General features: G+C 40.6%; 1 protein-coding gene across 12 annotated transcripts in view; it reads right to left on the bottom strand.

The window, feature by feature from the left end:
* Positions 1-19,183, bottom strand: part of itpr1 (inositol 1,4,5-trisphosphate receptor type 1) — a 96,525-nt gene that overhangs the window by 33,955 nt on the left and 43,387 nt on the right. For 8 of the 12 annotated variants that reach the window (XM_018093683.2, XM_031901146.1, XM_031901149.1 and 5 more), the window contains exons 7-33: positions 18,970-19,068; positions 16,927-17,010; positions 16,122-16,268; positions 15,856-15,951; positions 12,400-12,444; positions 11,553-11,707; positions 11,339-11,438; positions 10,651-10,811; positions 10,361-10,502; positions 10,111-10,269; positions 8,954-9,126; positions 8,650-8,769; positions 8,354-8,548; positions 8,034-8,285; positions 7,725-7,866; positions 7,447-7,600; positions 7,134-7,324; positions 6,931-7,054; positions 6,370-6,424; positions 5,499-5,664; positions 5,249-5,407; positions 4,537-4,602; positions 4,321-4,458; positions 3,866-3,991; positions 3,570-3,770; positions 3,148-3,399; positions 59-184 (exon numbers count right to left, since the gene is read on the bottom strand). In XM_018093683.2, the coding sequence (XP_017949172.1) occupies positions 59-184; positions 3,148-3,399; positions 3,570-3,770; positions 3,866-3,991; positions 4,321-4,458; positions 4,537-4,602; positions 5,249-5,407; positions 5,499-5,664; positions 6,370-6,424; positions 6,931-7,054; positions 7,134-7,324; positions 7,447-7,600; positions 7,725-7,866; positions 8,034-8,285; positions 8,354-8,548; positions 8,650-8,769; positions 8,954-9,126; positions 10,111-10,269; positions 10,361-10,502; positions 10,651-10,811; positions 11,339-11,438; positions 11,553-11,707; positions 12,400-12,444; positions 15,856-15,951; positions 16,122-16,268; positions 16,927-17,010; positions 18,970-19,068 (3,828 nt within the window). The remainder of the gene's footprint in view (positions 1-58; positions 185-3,147; positions 3,400-3,569; positions 3,771-3,865; positions 3,992-4,320; positions 4,459-4,536; positions 4,603-5,248; positions 5,408-5,498; positions 5,665-6,369; positions 6,425-6,930; positions 7,055-7,133; positions 7,325-7,446; positions 7,601-7,724; positions 7,867-8,033; positions 8,286-8,353; positions 8,549-8,649; positions 8,770-8,953; positions 9,127-10,110; positions 10,270-10,360; positions 10,503-10,650; positions 10,812-11,338; positions 11,439-11,552; positions 11,708-12,399; positions 12,445-15,855; positions 15,952-16,121; positions 16,269-16,926; positions 17,011-18,969; positions 19,069-19,183) is intronic. The other 4 variants (XM_031901148.1, XM_012961729.3, XM_031901151.1 and 1 more) reach the window with 1 other exon arrangement.

Below are 19,183 nucleotides of genomic sequence, written 5' to 3'. Positions count from 1 at the left end.
CATTTATACTCTCCCCAAATTAAAATACACAGCTAGAAGCTCCTCGATACATCCTTACCCGGCAGATGTCCACGAGGAAGTTCTCAAACAATTTCCACATGTGGTTACTGGTATAAATTTCCTTCATTTCCACTTCTGTATCCACATAGCAGTGATTAAGAAAATTAATGTATGCAATCTTCACCTGCAGAGAGAATAAAAGCTTATTCTCCTCTCACAGCACCCACATGAATCCCCTCAATCTCCCTCATAAATGGAGTTATCTAGAGTGAGAACTGTGAGAATGTTCAATTGATAAGAGCCATTCTAAGCACTTATGTAATATATATTTCTTATTCTCTTTTACGATTCCAAAATATTAAGGGAAACCATGCACCGTTATATAAATCAATTTTCTTACAACAGTACCACCTGCTGGTCAGTTTATAACCGTAATCCAGTCGAGGAACCTGTCAGAAGAAAGAACTTATCTAATGTTCCTCTGTTTGGAAAATACATTAGAAACCTCAGATAACTTTTGTCATCTCTTTACTAACCCAAGGAACAACAAAACCTGCCCTCTTTCTATCTTCCTCCCCTGAATTTTGGTTGAAAGCTGTCCAGCTGGTTGCACTGGTGTAACAAAATTTGTTATGTTAACAGTACATATTTTCACTAATCCTTGAATCTTTTTTTAAAAAAAGCTATGTAAATTCCAAAAATGTTTAGAATATCACTCTGGTCAGTTTTTCATTAACCTATTTTAAAGATTTACTTATCTCTTAAGCATATTTTGCCATTTGATAGTGTAGGGTTTAGTTAGTCTAGGGTGGTACTGAGCGCCATGCATTGTAGAATATACATTTCCTACTGCAAGACTGTGTATGAAACAATATTCCTGCTTAAGATTTGGGGGCTAAAATATCAGCAATACCCTGTAGATTTAAATATATTGCACATTGTCTCCGTTCTTCTAGCAGCTCTACTATGCTACATAAGAAATGAATGCTGTATTTACAAAGGGTTTAAAGCATGAGTAAACATTAAAAAATTAACTACAAAGTTAATTGCTCAGGGTGTTTTTCTAAGTACTCTTGCATTTTACATTTTTTTTTAAGCTGCACCACCTGCTGGTCAATACCAGTAACTGTAGAGTCTGAGAGAAAGGAGATACAGTGGAGGAAATAATTATTTGACCCCTCACTGATTTTGTAAGTTTGTCCAATGACAAAGAAATTAAAAGTCTCAGAACAGTATCATTTCAATGGTAGGTTTATTTTAACAGTGGCAGATAGCACATCAAAAGGAAAATCGAAAAAATAACTTTAAATAAAAGATAGCAACTGATTTGCATTTCATTGAGTGAAATAAGTTTTTGAACCCTCTAACAACCATTAAGAGTTCTGGCTCCCACAGAGTGGTTAGACACTTCTACTCAATTAGTCAACCTCATTAAGGACACCTGTCTTAACTAGTCACCTGTATAAAAGACACCTGTCCACAGAATCAATCAATCAAGCAGACTCCAAACTCTCCAACATGGGAAAGACCAAAGAGCTGTCCAAGGATGTCAGAGACAAAATTGTAGACCTGCACAAGGCTGGAATGGGCTACAAAACCATTAGCAAGAAGCTGGGAGAGAAGGTGACAACTGTTGGTGCGATTGTTCGAAAATGGAAGGAGCACAAAATGACCATCAATCGACCTCGCTCTGGGGCTCCACGCAAGATCTCACCTCGTGGGGTGTCAATGATTCTGAGAAAGGTGAAAAAGCATCCTAGAACTACACGGGAGGAGTTAGTTAATGACCTCAAGTTAGCAGGGACCACAGTCACCAAGAAAACCATTGGAAACACATTACACCGCAATGGATTAAAATCCTGCAGGGCTCGCAAGGTCCCCCTGCTCAAGAAGGCACATGTGCAGGCCCGTCTGAAGTTTGCCAATGAACACCTGAATGATTCTGTGAGTGACTGGGAGAAGGTGCTGTGGTCTGATGAGACCAAAATAGAGCTCTTTGGCATTAACTCAACTCGCTGTGTTTGGAGGAAGAAAAATGCTGCCTATGACCCCCAAAACACCGTCCCCACCGTCAAGCATGGGGGTGGAAACATTTTGCTTTGGGGGTGTTTTTCTGCTAAGGGCACAGGACAACTTATTCGCATTAACGGGAAAATGGAACGGAGCCATGTATCGTGAAATCCTGAACGACAACCTCCTTCCCTCTGCCAGGAAACTGAAAATGGGTTGTGGATGGGTGTTCCAGCACGACAATGACCCAAAACATACAGCAAAGGCAACAAAGGAGTGGCTCAAGAAGAAGCACATTAAGGTCATGGAGTGGCCTAGTCAGTCTCCGGACCTTAATCCAATAGAAAACCTATGGAGGGAGCTCAAGCTTAGAGTTGCACAGAGACAGCCTCGAAACCTTAGGGATTTAGAGATGATCTGCAAAGAGGAGTGGGACCAACATTCCTCCTAAAATGTGCGCAAACTTGGTCATCAATTACAAGAAACGTTTGACCTCTGTGCTTGCAAACAAGGGTTTTTCCACTAAGTATTAAGTCTTTTTTTGTTAGAGGGTTCAAAAACTTATTTCACTCAATGAAATGCAAATCAGTTGCTATCTTTTATTTAAAGTTATTTTTTCGATTTTCCTTTTGATGTGCTATATGCCACTGTTAAAATAAACCTACCATTGAAATGATACTGTTCTGAGACTTTTAATTTCTTTGTCATTGGACAAACTTACAAAATCAGTGAGGGGTCAAATAATTATTTCCTCCACTGTACATGAAGTTATGGAAATGATCTTTTGAGGCTTCTATCTCTTGCGTTGACCAACATCAAAACAGTTCTCCATTTTCCTTCTGCACAGGTGGTGCTCCAAAACAAGAAATAATGTAAATTGCAATGGGCTTAAGAAAAGCACCCTGAGCAATGTATTTTTCTTTTTTCTTTTTTTTTTTTTTTTTTTAAAGGTTTATTTGTTACGGTATTGTAGAAAGATTTCCAATTTGTTTAATTGGCTTGGAATGTATAACTGATAAATAAACTTATTTCCATAACATTGCATTAGAGACATACAAGCAGAACCAACTTTGCTACACAAGAGCATTTCCTATCCCTCCATTGAGAGTTTACCTCAGCTCTACTTGGCAAGCTTACCTCAGGAATACAGTCCTCGTGGGTCACCACACGCACAATATCATCCAATGGCAGCAAAGAATTGCACTTTATCTCTGTGTAGACATTCTTTCCTTCTGTACATACAGCCAACAACTCCACTAAGTGTATGTGATACATAAGTGGGCTGTTCTCGTCCATTCGCTCTCTCTCAGAGCGCATCATCTGCACCAACGTTTGGAACGATGCTCTGTCGTTATAGAATACAAGGACATCCTCGCCAGAGTTCACTAGCTGCCAAAAAAAGGGGAAAACGATGCAATAAATGTCTCAGAACATGTGCTGTTACCTTCATTTCATGCCCAAAGTTGACACAACAATCACAGAAATATAATTAAAATAGACACAGAATTCTGCATTAGCAGAAGACATCCCCTCTTTGTCCACATAACCACAACCCATACCTCTGCCATAACTATGTCCTGGCATTTCTTGATGAAACGGCCTTCAGCCTTTACAATAGTTTGCAGAAACTTGATGTACTGTACGTTTCTCCCATGAGTCTCAATGCAGTGAGCGAAATGCTGAACAACCCGCTCATTAATCTCGCTGCACAACTGGAAATTGTTCATGAAGATGTGCTGCATAGTGACTGCCTCCAGGATCTAAAAGAAAGAGCAGAGCAAAAAGAAATGTATTTCAATCACTTATCAGAAGACTAAACTGAACTAGTGTGATAGTATGGAAACAAGGCTCTCACCCCAGGAGTTAGGAACAAATTGATATGCTTATGAAGCAGCGCCTGGTTCTGCTGGTTCCCAGCACAGAAGTTCTGCAGAAACTCGTGCGCAATTTTCATGATTTCCTGCATCCGTGTATCCTCCGTCTGCACAAAGAAAGACAGATAAAGCCCAATAAGTGTATTAAGCCATTTAGATCCCCAGCCATAAAGCAAGAAAAGACTGCAGTATTTTACAAGAAAGGAAGGCATTGCAGACTGCCAAAATGGTTTTTATAGTTCTTTCAAATCCATTTTGCACAAAGTCAAAGTAATCCCTTAATCCAGTGATTTTCCTTGGCAACTATTTATTTTAGCACCTCTCTGATTCAGGGAGGCATAACTCACGTATTCAAAGTCCTACTCTCCCTCTCAGTGTTGCTGCCCAGTCCACCCTTTGGAGTATGTATAAAACATTAATAGATTAACAATTTCACCTTTTCGTAAGGAATCTGCAGTAGTTCCAACACCACGCTATGCGCTCCCATGTTCCTCAGCAGGCGCTGCTGCTGCTTGCGGTTCCTGCGCCCTGTGGTATTTTCCTGCACGCAAAGCTTGCTCAGTCTAAGAAGTATCTGCAAAGAAATGAACCAGCTGAAGTGTGTATACCGGAGTCATGTATTGGCAGAATCAGTCAGAGGTTACGGGCTTACCTCTCTAACCACTCTGTAATTATAGCTGCTTGTGCTCTCAGACTTTTTAGATTTCCCTGGTGTCTCCTGTAAGTAAATACTGTCATGACCATGTGCCCAAGTGAGTGGTATGCACAATTTTAATACATGCCACTATGGCTTGAAGAAACATGTAAGGGTCAGTCATTAAAGCAACACCCATAACAAGACTAAGACAATATGACAAATGAACTGCTTCAGGAGAACTTGAAGTACAATATAATATGATCTGTGCAGAAGACCCTGGGGAATTCCTTATGTGCTACAGCAGTGGTTTCAGGACAACAATCACCCCGCTACAGTTCCAAGAACATCCAGGGCTTGACACCAAGGCATTTTCAACTGGAAGACCTAGTAATTGCAAGGGGCTAAATAGTGCACGTTAAATAGCAGATAACAGGTAAGCTATGTAAACACCATTGTTTTCTACAAAGCTCATTTGTTTTTGGCTATGTAACCTGTGCATTTCTCCTTATTTTTAGCTGAAATAGCTGCAAACATACAACGTTCATCAGTACATTATATTTACTTTAAACCCCTTAATTTGTGCTGTTACTGTTAAGAAGATAAATGGAAGGATGGGCATGTTGGTAAACACAGAAACACGTTTTTTAGGATACAATATATCCTAGTATCCAGAGCAGAATCTGGCTACTAGGAGAAACTGCAACAACTAACATGGTGTGATTACCACCTTGTCTGCACCCCCAGCTTGAGCCTCTGTAACCTCTTCTGGTCCTGATCCTTTATACACCCACAGTTCAGATTTTTCAACAATGGATCTCAGTTGGTCTAAGTCTTGCTTAATCTGCTTGTAGTTATCCACATCTTGGCTGGTCACCAAAAGTTGAACCTGCAGGAAGATGGCCAGGAGAAGAGAGGTCAGGAAAAGTGGCATTAAAATAGGAAAAGTCTTTAACTGTAATAAATAATTTCCCCCTGACCTGTTTAAAGGCCTGTAACACTTCCTGCCGCTGGCTGAAATGTCTAAAGAGCAGGTGCAGGGCCCCCGAAACCAATGGAGGGTAATCATGCATGGTGAGATGAAGCAAAACACGGAGGAATGTGCGGCCTCCATCATCATCTAGATCCAGAGGCGTGTTCTCCTCACTGCTGGGAAACAGGAGATTAAGAAAAAAAAAAAAATCAAGATCCCTCTAGATCAGATTCAGCTTAAATCTCACTAACTGGACTTGGGGGGACCCCAATCCACTTTTTTTTTTAGGGAGAGGGGGGCCTTACTGTACTGGAGATATTGATCTACAGTAAGGCTTCTCTTTATCAATTGTATTTCTTTTCTGTGTTGTATATATTACAAAATATATGACCTCTATCAATCCACAGGATTGAATGGGAATTTAACAAATGTGTATGTAAACATTTAGAAAAATATTCTGGTATTTTAATCTATATTTTAGGGATGCAACAAATCCAGTTTTTCAGGTTCGGCCGAACCCCCGAATTCACTGTAAAGATTTTGGACAAATACCGAACTGAATCCTAATTAACATGTGCTAATTAGGATTTGGAAGGGTTAAATGTCGCCACACACAAAGCATGACAAAGTCATGTGATTTTTAGGATTCAGCCGAATCCGAATACTGCCAAAAAAGACAGAATATCGAACCAAATCCTGGATTCGGTGCATCCCTAATATATATATTGCCTGTATAATCTATCTATCTAGCCTGTATAACCTATATGGCGCCTATTGCTATCAAAGTCAAATGATGCCTATGAATCCGTTGTCCACCAGCACCGTGCTAGTAGTCACTTTTCTCAATCACTACAGTCTTGCCACAGTGTTATACTTTCCTTCCACCGAAGATTCCCTCGGCCTGTTCCTCAATGTGCTCAAAATCCAGTGTACCTGAAACATAAGTTGAGCAACTAGTTATTTTATGCCACTTTTCTCTTCATGCTTCTTTCTTCTTGTGCACTTCCCAAATACAATCCACTGGAGCTACTCTGCTCCCTTTGTTGATCCTTAAAATCCAGAACAGATATGGGACCTGTTATCCATAATGCTCAGGACATGGGGATTTCTGGATAAGGGATCTTTCCGTAATTTGGATCACCATGTCATAACTCTGCTAAAATATCATTTAAACATAAAATAGACCCAATAGGATTGTTCTGCTTCCAATAAGGATTAATTATATCTTAGCTGGGATCAAGTACAAGGTTCTGTTTTGTTTTTACAGGAAAAAAAAGGACATTTTTATAGATTGAATTATTTAAATTATAACTGAGTGTATGGGAGATGCCCTTCCTGTAATTCTGAGTTTTTAGGATAATGGGTTTCTGGATAACAGTCCTATACCTGTACTACCAATTCCCAGTGCATTTCTACCAGTAGAGAAGCCTCCTGCTCACCAGGTACTACAGTCGTGGCCTCTGTGCTACCCTCTACACTCTGCGCATTGCTCTCATCAAATTCACTTTTGAAGATGCAAAGGAGACAAGAGATACGGTAATCCAGACGTACATTCAAGATAAACTAAAAGACAAGTAAAAACTGAAGTAAATAATAAATAATTCATAAACAAAATTAGAGAGAGAAATGAAGCCAGGCTTACCTGCAAGATCTCGATGATCTTTAACTTTGTATCCATTACAAGTATATCCTCCTTCTCTGGTTCTCGCTGAGCTTTGATGGTCCCTTCAGGGGCAGCCATAGGTGTCATTGGGAGGAAGCCTCCTCCCCGCAACACAACCTGTGTCATCAGTTCCCCAACACCATGTATGGATCGCATGACATTGCTGCCACCTGCAACCAGAACATTTTGCTAACTGCTGTACTGAGCAGAAATCTGGTGGGACTAGGACACATACCTTCAAAGAGAAGGCTCGAGGCAAAAGCAGAGATCATGTTTATAGCTCTTTACTTACCTTTGCTTTCCTCCCCCTTACCCATCTTGCTGGATGGGAAGTTGGCAATCAAATGCACACAATCTAGTATTGCAAGCAGAATCTTGGTCAGACGAAGAAGGTCACTAAAGTTATAGAATCCAAAGTATATGAGGTTCCGAGCCAGGTTTACCACCTGTAGAGCAATCATTTTGTGTTAAGCTAAAGATTTTTTTAAAAAATATATAGTAAGTTAGGTCTACACACTAACATTTAAGCTTTAGTTCCCAGGTAGCAGGAAAAAAAAAGAAACACATCACCTCAAAAGTTAGCTTGTTCTTTTCCTTGTCTGCAAACGGGAACCGCTGTCCAACCACATCCCTAAGATATTCTTCAACAAATTCCATAGTCTGTGCAAAGCGCTCCTTTATATCATCCCTTGATGTACCACTGCTGTCATAGCTGGAAAGCACAACAAGGCTCCATTAGCAGAGAGCCATAATGTAACATTTTACAACAGGAGTAAGGTTTAGCAATATGCCATGTCCCACTCCAATCTCATAAGACAAAATACTTTGGTCTGGATGAAGGGCTTCCCATCACCTTTTTTTCCCCCACTCAATACTCACTCATCTATTGCAATCTCAGATGGAATCTCTGACCAGAGACGGGCATATTTCACCGGAGTCACCTGCTCCTGTGGGTCACGATCTACATGCATGTGTAGCATGAGTCGGCAAAAGGAAGCACGGAGATCAAATGGAAGATTCTCATCAGACATACAACGGAGTATAAGGTCCACATCCAGCTGGCCTGAAATCTCATTTATGGCTAAATACTGTCGGTCAAGGCACATGCGGGCAAAGAGATTCAGTTGGTATCTGCAGAAAAAAGTTATTATAGTTTGTACATTTTTGCAAAAAGAAAAAAAGAAAATTGCTCCACTCACCTGTAGTAGTTCAGAACATCTTGGTCCTCTTTCTGTCCTTCTTTTGCATCTTGCGCCAGTTCTCTTACACTCTTACTGCGAATCTCTTTATTACTATCTCTCCAGAAAAGCCAAACCTCCTCCTCATCTTCCCCTGTTTCTAAGGGGCTTTCACCACTAGCAACTCCCTCAAACTCAAAGCGTGACAGGACAAGCCTGGAACAGAGATATGCACAGTAAGGACAAACCTCCTAGCTCTACTTGAGTTGCACTAACTAAGAACAAAGAACAGACTTGTAGCTTTTGGCATTCCTTACTTAGTCTCAATCAGGATGTCAGCATTGGCTGGGTTTAGAACAGCCTTACAAATCAACTCCTGGGTGACTGGAATGGATTTATTCATGGATACACAGAGATCAGACAGATAATCCAAAAACCTAATATAAAAGTAGAAGACCTTAATGCAGAAACCATCAATCCAGCATTACAAAATATTCACTACACACAAATGCATTGCTCACCCTACGGTCTATTACAAGCCCCAGTACACTGCCACAGTTGCTTTATTACATGATGCAACCTGGACATTGACACTACACAACTGCATGCTGATGTCCTCACCTTGGCTCCCGGTTCTTTCGTACTAGGCTCACAAAGGTGTCAATCTCTGCAGCAGTGATGTGTTTCTCCAGTAGCTTGCGATTATTGTGTAGAAGAGCTGTGATTGTATCTTCCGCCAAAACATCATAACCAATCTGCTTCTGCATGAACCCAAACTGTTTGGCTATGTACTCCTGAAAGTGGTGTGCCAGAACAATGTTATTATGAGATGAGAGAAAAAAAAGAAGACATAAGAGAAGAGAGGAGGATGCACACACATTTTACCATCTTCACAATTGTGTTAACACAACTCTCATTAGTGGTCCATGTAATGCACAATGTCACAATGCAGTCAAAATATGCCACATTATGGCCTAGACAATTTTCAATTTGATACATATATATATATATATATATATATATATATATATATATATATATATATATATATTAAATATATATAAAGTATTTTTTTTATTTTTTTTTATTTTTTGTTCTGTAGCTCTCAGTCTTCAAATTTCAACTGCTAATCTGGTTGCTTGGGCATAATTACATGGCTGCAATTAGCAGTAACTTGGAAGTCAAAGTGGAAGTCACAGTCCATGTGTTCTCTCATTGAGGGGGACATACAATGGCCAATGTTTAGACAAACTGACCATATGTGAGCGCAGGTCAGATTGTAAGCTGTGAACATTTAGGGCTCTGGCACACGGGGGAGATTAGTCGCCCGCGATAAAACTCCCTGTTCGCGGGCGACTAATCTCCCCGAGTTGCCTACCCCTGCCATCCCACCGGCGAACATGTAAGTCGCCGGCGGGATGGCAGACGCGGCGGCGCGATTTCGCGCAAATCGACGAAAAAGACTCGCGAGTCTTTTTCGGCGATTCCCTGAAATTGCCCCGCCGCGTCTGCCATCCCGCCGGCGACTTACATGTTCGCCGGTGGGATGGCAGGGGTAGGCAACTCGGGGAGATTAGTCGCCCGCGAACAGGGAGCTTTATCGCGGGCGACTAATCTCCCCCGTGTGCCAGAGCCCTTAGAGAAACATGTAGATTGGGTGAATATCTGACACATAAATCTTTAAGACGCCATGTTTATGCAACACATTGATCTCCGTGGAACACAGTAAGGAAAAGGTTTAAACTACTGTGTGTTGGGATAAGATCGTGGATACCCACCTGGTTTTTCCGGTAGTCTTGCTGGGAATGCCTCAAAACACGGTAGCAAAGACGGCAGATGTGCCGAAAAGGTGCGTGTCTCTGGTCTCCCAGCTCTTCCAGACGCAACATCGGACCATCTCCAGAGTCCGTAAACGGAGCCTGCAACAGCTTGAAGATCTTTAGAAAACGAGACAAAAACATTGTAAACAGTGGCAAAATGACTGGACAGCCAACTATATATTAATAGGGACTGTATATGAAAATTCACCTGCTTAAGTATATTTTGCTCCCGCATCAGTTTCTGGCGCTCCCTGTTGGGTTTATTAACCAAGACTTCAAGGATGTCTTGACCAGCATTCACCAAACCTGTCACAAAGTAAACCAACTCCTCCAGCAGCTTGGTAACAGACCTATGAAGAGGAAAGGAGTGAAAGAACATGTTTTTATTGCTTCCAACTGTCACATTGTACACCTTTCCCTCCTTTTTGCTTACAGGTCAAAATAAGGCAGATTGGCTGCTGTAATTACGATACTTACCAGCCAAACTATATGGCTTACCTTCTCTCATTCTGTGTAATTGTTCCCTTTTCCAGCTTTCCAGCAATAGAAGAAAGGACCTTGCTAGCATCATTAGCAAAATCCAGATCCCGCACTTCGGCTGGGGACACAGGGACGATGGCAAATGCTTCCTTGTCTTCTTTCACTGGTGATGTGCCAATCTATTGGATGCAAGGTGTAAAGTCATTTAGAGACAACCTTGCCAATAATGCCATTTTTTATAAATAATTACATGTCCCTACACCCTCTTGCCAACCCTTAGCTTCAATGGCTGCTATCAGAATTCATAAGTACTCTTAGGTCCTACCCCATCAAGAAATCACATATTTGTCCATTAAATTATATGTAGCATCATAACCTTACATTTGCCTACAATAAACCTCATCTTTTACTTCCCTGACAGGTCCTCTAGCCTACCCCCTACAAGGATCGCACATCCTCAATGAATTCAATCGTTCTGCATAATTTCATAGCAACAAACAGATGGAACCCTCTTGATCATTAACAAACAGAATAAATAATAATGTATTGTTGTAACCAGTATGAGCACCATAGTATCAAACCACAAGCAAAGCGGAGATAATGGCAGACAATAGTGATATTATGATCACTGCCTTGTTGCAAATGAGCCCCACAAAGAAATAACTCAAGTCTAACAAAACTTTACAATGAAGCACTTGGCACTCACCCTCAACATAACTGGTTTCTCTTCATCCTTGTCTATAGGACTATTAGTGCTGTGTACCCAGGTGTTAGTACAGAGATGCCGCAGTCTAACATAAGAATTTCTGAAAGATAAGTTTAAAAATGAGACATGTCCAACAGGCCAGCCATATATAGAAGTTAAAGCTTTAAGTACCCCATAAGACCATTAATCTGTGCATATAGAGCATTTTTCTTACCTGGGTACCAGACTGTCTCCTCCTCTCAGAGTAGTTGGGTCTAGTTCAAAGATGGAGGAAATGTCATTTCCTTCAGGGACAGAGATCAAGGTGCACATCATTTTCTCCGGTACCATCTGCATTCTTGCATTGCCTCCATCTGGCTCTGCATCTATCTGGGAACGAAATTGTAGAGTGAGAGACAGGGAAACATACAGGACAGCACTATTTTAGCACTGTTGTATAATCCCTACATGCTTGACTCTGCAGACTTTAGATAAGGGGGATTTCCTTCTACCACCAAGACTAAGTAACTACTAAACAGCAAAATACAAAAAGCAGGCTGCTAAAATAAAAAAATATCAAATTAGTATTATGAATACAACGTCAAAATGAAGATAAAGGCACAGAAAATTTATTAGCTAAGGGGTACCCATTTAAGCCCAGATTGCAGTTTCTTTCATGCTTGGTTACCAAATAAAATGGGTTCCATTGGTAGGCTACATGCCCATTCCATTTGAAATGGAGAGTATAGTTAGAAAACAGCCACAATGCAAGTATAAAATATACACTCCCTTTTATACATGCAGCTTTTGGCTATTATGATAGGATTTTATCCCTTTTATCCACAAATGAGGTAAAATCTAGACGTTACTATACTATGTTAGAAGCTGGGAAAACATGGGATGGATTGGCTGAGAATGCAAGCCAAGGGCAGACAGCCTGAGCAGGTACTGGGAGCAATGAAAGGGTACAGCAAACAGAACTGGGAATTATTTAGCAGGCAAGGGGGGTCATCTAGGTAACAAAAGGACAAGGGTCTATAAACCAGATACTTGGGGCATCTAACTGACCATCCTGTACTTACTGAGACCTCAGACTCCAGGCACCCTGCCTCATAGTCAGGATTTACCTGGTGAAAAAGAACCGCAAGGTGAAATGGGTTGGATCTGAGGAGAATAGAGGGGAACCAAACCACAGCCTGCAAACACTGAAACGACTACAGCACGAATGGCACTCTGTAGTCATGTTTATTTAGGACAAAACGTGAAAATGGAAGAATCCATGTTGAATAAGTTGGCAGAAATTGCTGGACTCGTGGCACCCTTTAGCAGTTATCAACCAAAAGCAAAATGGCATTCCTGTTCTCATCACAAACATAATACTCAGAACACAGTAGTGAATAAGGCAATAAATTCAAAGCAGCTGTATAGAAATATACAGTACTTACCTGTAATTTCCTGTCTAAAGCGGTCTTGCTGTGGCCCAGCTATACAGCTAGTAGATCAGTACCCATTTTAGGCACCCACTGGTGGGTGAAGTCAGGCTGATGGCTCTTGGGTTGACAAAAAGCTCATAGGGAACGGGCATAGACTGTATACCTGGTACTATATGGTCCTGAACCAGCTGTATTTTCTGCACAGCCAATCTGTGAACAGGCCTAATTACATACTGTTTCATAAATTGGATTGTTTTGTGCCCTTGTGTTTTAAGCCAAACACAAGCAATGTGTTTGTGATGGGCAAAGTCAAGACAAATTGAGAAATTTATAAACGATATTGTAAGGAGTAGCAATTCACTTTAGAGCCTAGATAGGATGATATTTTGGGGGTTATGTGAATACTTGGGAAAAGCCTGACTGGTTGCTACAGGTTACTAGCCCAGAGATGATATTTGCTGCAGTGACTGCTTTATTATTAGACCAACAGTTTGTTGCTATGGGTTACCACACCATGTCATACTTTTTCACTGTGTGAAGCGCCCAAGTATACATATACCAGTATGAAGAAAAATCAATTCTGAGGAGCATTTGTGAATATAGCTAGCTATTTAGCAAGATAAGGGGGGGGGGGGATAAGAGTGGAAGGATGCATTTCCCCACACATTATTTCTCTCAGACAAGTTTTTAATCTTTTGAAACTTTAGATGTGTTTGAGATATAAAATATTCACCATGCACAGTACAAATTCCCAAAACCAGGGATTCGGAAACTGCAAGCCCACCCTCACCAAGCCAGGACTGGCAATCTGAAAACTCTAAGAGAAAGCTAGAGGGGCTGCTGCAGGCTTCCATAGGCTAAGGCCTGAGAGGGGCCACTCATTCTTTTAGTAAATGAAAAAATAGGGCCTGTGTTGGAATCTAAGGGTGGCCATACACTGAAAGATCCATGTGTGTGGTGAGGTCCCCAACATGCCCACCGTGAGGAGGGCGATATCAAATGATGGGATGCAGGCAGTCGGTATGAGGATGGCATCAACAAGTCGATGTGCTCCTCACCTCAACAGGAGTTTTAAGCCTGCCCAATCGACATCTGGATGATTTTCCGCCAGATATTGGTCGGGTAGGCCAGTCGGAGGGCCCCATACATCGGCAGATATGCTGCAGAGGCTAAATAAAAAAATATAACATTTGCAGCGAGGATAAAATAAATCCAGGATTTGGTTGGGAAATTTGCCATATCCCATCCCTTTGTGCAGGATTTGGGTCCATCTGAAACTATAGTGCTTAGCCAAACCAAAACCAGATCCTAAAAATCGAAGTACAGAGACCTATTAACCAGAATGCTTGGGACCTGGAGTTGAACACCCTTGTATCAATGTAAGCATCTGGTCCAAGACTGTCAGATTTATGGTCCCACAATGGCTTTCACATGCTGGGGAATTCTAGTTGCAGTTTAAAGAGCTGCAGAGCCACAAGCTTGAGACAAGACCGTGGTGCTGACTTACTAATATTGGCGCTGAACTGCACCACTGTAGTTGATACAAACCAATTACAGACTAGTTGCTATTTGTTGCGGTGTCAAATCAGGATTTATTACAGCATTATGTGATTGAGCTGCATTAATGTTGGCATCCTACTGGAAAACAACATTTATCCTAAAACCCTTCAAAGTATTAAAAACGTATAGATACAGATCTGCTGCTTGAAGATATTGTAATAACGTAAGCGCTATTCACATCAGGACAACAGGGACTGATAGTCACATGCTACATCAGTATATAAGACCCACAAACAACTTACATGATTCACCTATTTTTCCCCTAAGAATTAAATAAATCATTAATTTGTATAGTCTGTTTCAAGCTTCCACAGATTTCATTTACAGAAGGAGAGTAAAAAGAACCCATATTAGACTTACCCCCCTTAAATACGACAAACACACACAATCAGGCCCAATACAAACACTCTGAGAAAAGAAACCCAACAGCATCTGCCTCTCCAAGGTTGTGCTAATAAAGGGAAAAATCATATGAATTGCTCATTCATGTTCCCCTGACAGTAAATTCACTTTCATTTTAGCTACACAAGCCATTAAGCACCTGATAATGCAGAATTTGATAACTGTAGGTATAAAGACCCCTGGAACAGGAGCAAAGTCATTTCATGACAGTCCTCTCTTCCTATAACTGCTCTCATAAAGGGCCAGGATCAACATTTGTTCTTGATACTTTGATATAATTGTGTTGCTAGCAAAACAGTATCAGAGATAACATATTAATGCATTGCCTGCCCTACAGCTATACTGCTATTTCTAATAAACACCCAAAGGGGAAATATAGAGAGGCATCTCTGAATAAGTTACAGTGAGAATGAGCCCGTGTAAAACTACAGCTAACACCTTGTGCCGAGAAGCTTTAATTTTCGCAACTCAACTCAATGTTACATTTGACTCCTTGCACCCAGTGTGGAACTACACTATATGTGTAAAAACTGACAAACTTCACTCTTCATGCAATTTCACACCAATTTTTCAAACAAAGTAATGATCAAATTAACTAATATGTCAGAAATATTTAATATTGATTCCCCACAATGGTCAAAGTGTACGGCCCACATCCAGCCCTCCTTGGAGAAGCTTAGATCAGAACAACTACCTAGATCTAACTGCTACCTTGCTCTGGTACAGAACCTAAACTTTGAAATCTAACCCCGGACTGGCTAATCTCAACTTGCTGGGTTTTCAAAATGCCTTCTTCTAGGGGGACTCAAAACTCAAGACTGTAGCGGATTAATTCCATTCTCTTAATACACTAATGGGGTAATCGGTTTCTATATCATCCCAATATGTATTACCCCAGAGGGCAGGGGAAAAAAATAGTCACCCCAACAAATAGGATACTATGCCCTACACTTGCTAGAGCACTACATTCTAAAGACACACATCATGCAGACACAACTAGTTATAACAATACTACACATTGTATATTGGACACATCATTAATAAAACACATCATAAATATATATACACCCACAAAAAAACAGGTCATTACATATCCACATCCTAATCATTACATTTTAAACTGACCTTTAACAAACCACTCACCTCCGCTGCCAAATAATGCCCTGTAGCCAAGTGCTTGAATCGGAAGAGGCTGTTCCAGTAGCCAGCACCCCCCCTACAGGGGTCATGCTGCACAACCTGTAATAGAGAACCATTGTGACTTATCTAGCTGTCCAAGGCTATGACTGTGTATGCGTTATGTAGAATCTGCATCGCACATGGGATTCTTTTACTATATGCAAAAAAAAAAAAAAAAAAAAAAAAAAACAGTAAAAAGGCTGCCAACCACAACTCTTATTCATACCAACCTCAACTTCCCATAATGCTTTTGAACTTGTTGCAGAAGTAGCTGACTGGCGGCCTGTTGTCCTGAGGAATACATACTGCTTCTTTCTGTGCTCATCACATGTCAAAAACTTCTCCTGCTCTGCATGGAAAAGCCGCACAACATCTCCCTGTAGAGCACAGCAGAAAGAGTTAGTAGCAGATTAGATGAAACACCATATACTAAACTGGAGAATTGGTCATGGAGGATTCCTTGCAAAACCCCAACACATTCTAGTCTCAGGCATACACTAATTTCTTGGCCCATACACTGCACTATGCCACCTTAGCTTTTCTACATTTTATCTCTGACCAAGAAAATTTCTTGTGCAGTACAGGTATAGGACCCATTATCCAGAATGCTCGGGACCAAGGGTATTCCGGATAAGGGATCTTTCCATAATTTGGATCTCCATACCTTAAGTCTACTAAAAAATTAATAAAACATTAATTAAACCCAACAGGATTCTTTTGCATCCAATAAGGATTATTTATATCTTAGTTGGGATCAATTACAAGGTTCTGTTTTATTTCTACATAAAAAAAGGAAATCAGTTTTAAAATTCTGAATTATTTGCTTATAATGGAGTCTATGGGAGACGAGCTTTCCGTAATTCGGAGCTTTCTGGATAACGGGTTTCCGGATAAGGGGTCCGATACCTGTAGTAAAACTTTGTATACTCCCTTGGAAATCAACCATCAGTGGTTGCTTCTGTCCGATTTTATCCAAGTTCTCATGTTGCACATAACAATCCTTGCTCACTGGAGATCGTATTCACCTCCACTCACCCCTTTGAGAATGTCATCTTTGTTATCACTCCATTTCATAAACAGGACAATCTTCCAGCTGGTGTTACAGTTCACAGAATTCACCTGAAAGGGGGAGAATTTACAAGCAGCTAAACAGATTTTCCAACTAGAGATGTGCAGATTCTTTTCTTCTAAAGTGAGTGATACATGGTGTCTGGGGTGCTGCTTCCATGAGGCGAGTTGAGAAACTCTCCACAGGCGGCAGTGCCCAGCAGGTTACCAGTCACGGCAAAAAGCCACTCTTAGCAACTTAAAGAGCTGAAATTCTGATTTTTTAAGCGGCATCAACTTGGCCGCTTCAGGAGACTAGTACCCCTGAGGTGGAGCTGTATGGAGTGGTTTCTCTACTGGCATATTTCAATCCACTGCATTCTGCTTCAAAGTATGCATTTCTGCACTAAAATCTGTCTTGTGTGTACTGACACATGTGGTATAAGAAAGTAGACCATGTTTTCTCTACAGGCAAAGAAAACACACTGGGGGTTATTATAAAGTTTGCGCGGTGCATATTTTCTTTGCAAATGGTTTGCGCATGTTTCCCCTAAACACTTCCATTTTGCACTGCTGTGCCAGTCTTCCCTTTTTTTGCCAATTGCTGTAAAAAGCGAATTGCACACAAAAATTGCAAATGAGCATGCCTTATCTGCACGAAAATAGCACAGATTTTCTCTTTGCATATATAAATTTGCTATCTGTGAAATCCTAATCTAAAGCTATAGCGTAACTTGGATGCAAAGTGTGTGCATAAATATTCGCAATTTGAGAATATGCCATATTTAAAAAGCCTTAGGGACATTCATACTTCAAATACAAATATCGCAATTATGTTTGCACATTAAATGCACCAGTCTTGTCCAGCTTTATAAATATTAAACACAAGCAGAGCAAAGAATAATTCTGCTCTGCGCAAATTTTATAAAATGAACCCCACTATGTGCTATATGCCTCATTTTTTGTTTAAATATTCTAAGCTTACTTATACCTTTCATCAGGTCTTTTCATACAAATAAACATTATTGGCATAACTGCGAAGCTACATGATCACTAGACAGGATTTAAAGGAGAACTAAAGCCAAACAAGTAGTCTAGAAATGTTATGTACTGGGTTTCTGTACCAGCCCAAGGCAACCACAGCCCTCTGTGCCCCCAAAGATGCCCCAGTAGCCCCCCATCTTCTTTTCTGCCAATTCCCTGCATATGTTCTGTGCTGCGGTCACTTACCTGAGTTTAGGGACCCACTCACACTATAATATATTTATATAGAATATAAATGTCATGATACAAGGCTGAAGTGTTTTGTCACTCATATAAAGTCAAAGGAACAAAAAATGCCCACCACTATTTTTGCATGATTGTTATTTTAATATATTGTAATTGATGAGTATTATTGTTTGTTTTGTCGTCTTCATTATTGTGATTTCATGCAATAACACTCCATGTCATTGTCCCAAGAAACACGTTTTAACTAGACTATATCAGGCTAGCATTTATTTCTTTATATAAAGAACCTTATTGGTATTTAAGAAGAACCTTAAGCATTTTATCAGTTCCTGCTGTGACTGTCAGTCTGCTTCTGAAGCAGCAAGCGAGGACTAACTTGCAATCCCAGGCAGCTGGCAAATAATATTTCTGTAAGGATGTGAGGGGCTGTGTGTTAATGTGCGTGCTTGTGCATGTGTTTTTCAGAAAAAAATGTATCACATTTACACCGATATTACATAATGTAGACACGTGCGTTTAGTGTGCTCTATAGTTTCGAAATTGCATTTTTTTTTTGCATTTCTTCTGCTTGGATCTAACTGATCCAAACAGCTAGGCAGTTGTTTGAATGGCTGGATAACGAATAGGACAGGGTCTGAGCAGAAACAATAGTACCAAAATTAAAAATATGGTTACATATTACATCAGACAGTTCATTGCCAAGAGAATTCACTTTAAGATTAGCATTGTGCATTTAACTGTGTGTTTAAGTATGTAAGCGCATCACAGAAACACCCAGACCCCATTGCCTTTTAGACCTACCTCGTTGCACCCTGGGTTATCAGCTAGCTGGTGGCTGCTGGCATGTAATGGCTGCCCAGCATTCACTGGGTTAAGCACAACTTTATCTCCGATGACAACCTGTAGAAAGACAAGCAAGTTTGGAATCAGGCTGGTCCTAATACTGTTCATTTGAGGACCTAGAACCACCTATGACTACAGCCAGGTAGTTAATGTATTCAGTACAATCAACCAT

The sequence above is a fragment of the Xenopus tropicalis genome, chromosome 4 (genome assembly GCF_000004195.4).
Source record: "Xenopus tropicalis strain Nigerian chromosome 4, UCB_Xtro_10.0, whole genome shotgun sequence".
Lineage (NCBI taxonomy): Eukaryota > Metazoa > Chordata > Amphibia > Anura > Pipidae > Xenopus > Xenopus tropicalis.
Note: the sequence above shows the minus strand (reverse complement) of the source record. Positions and strands in the feature narration are given on the sequence as shown.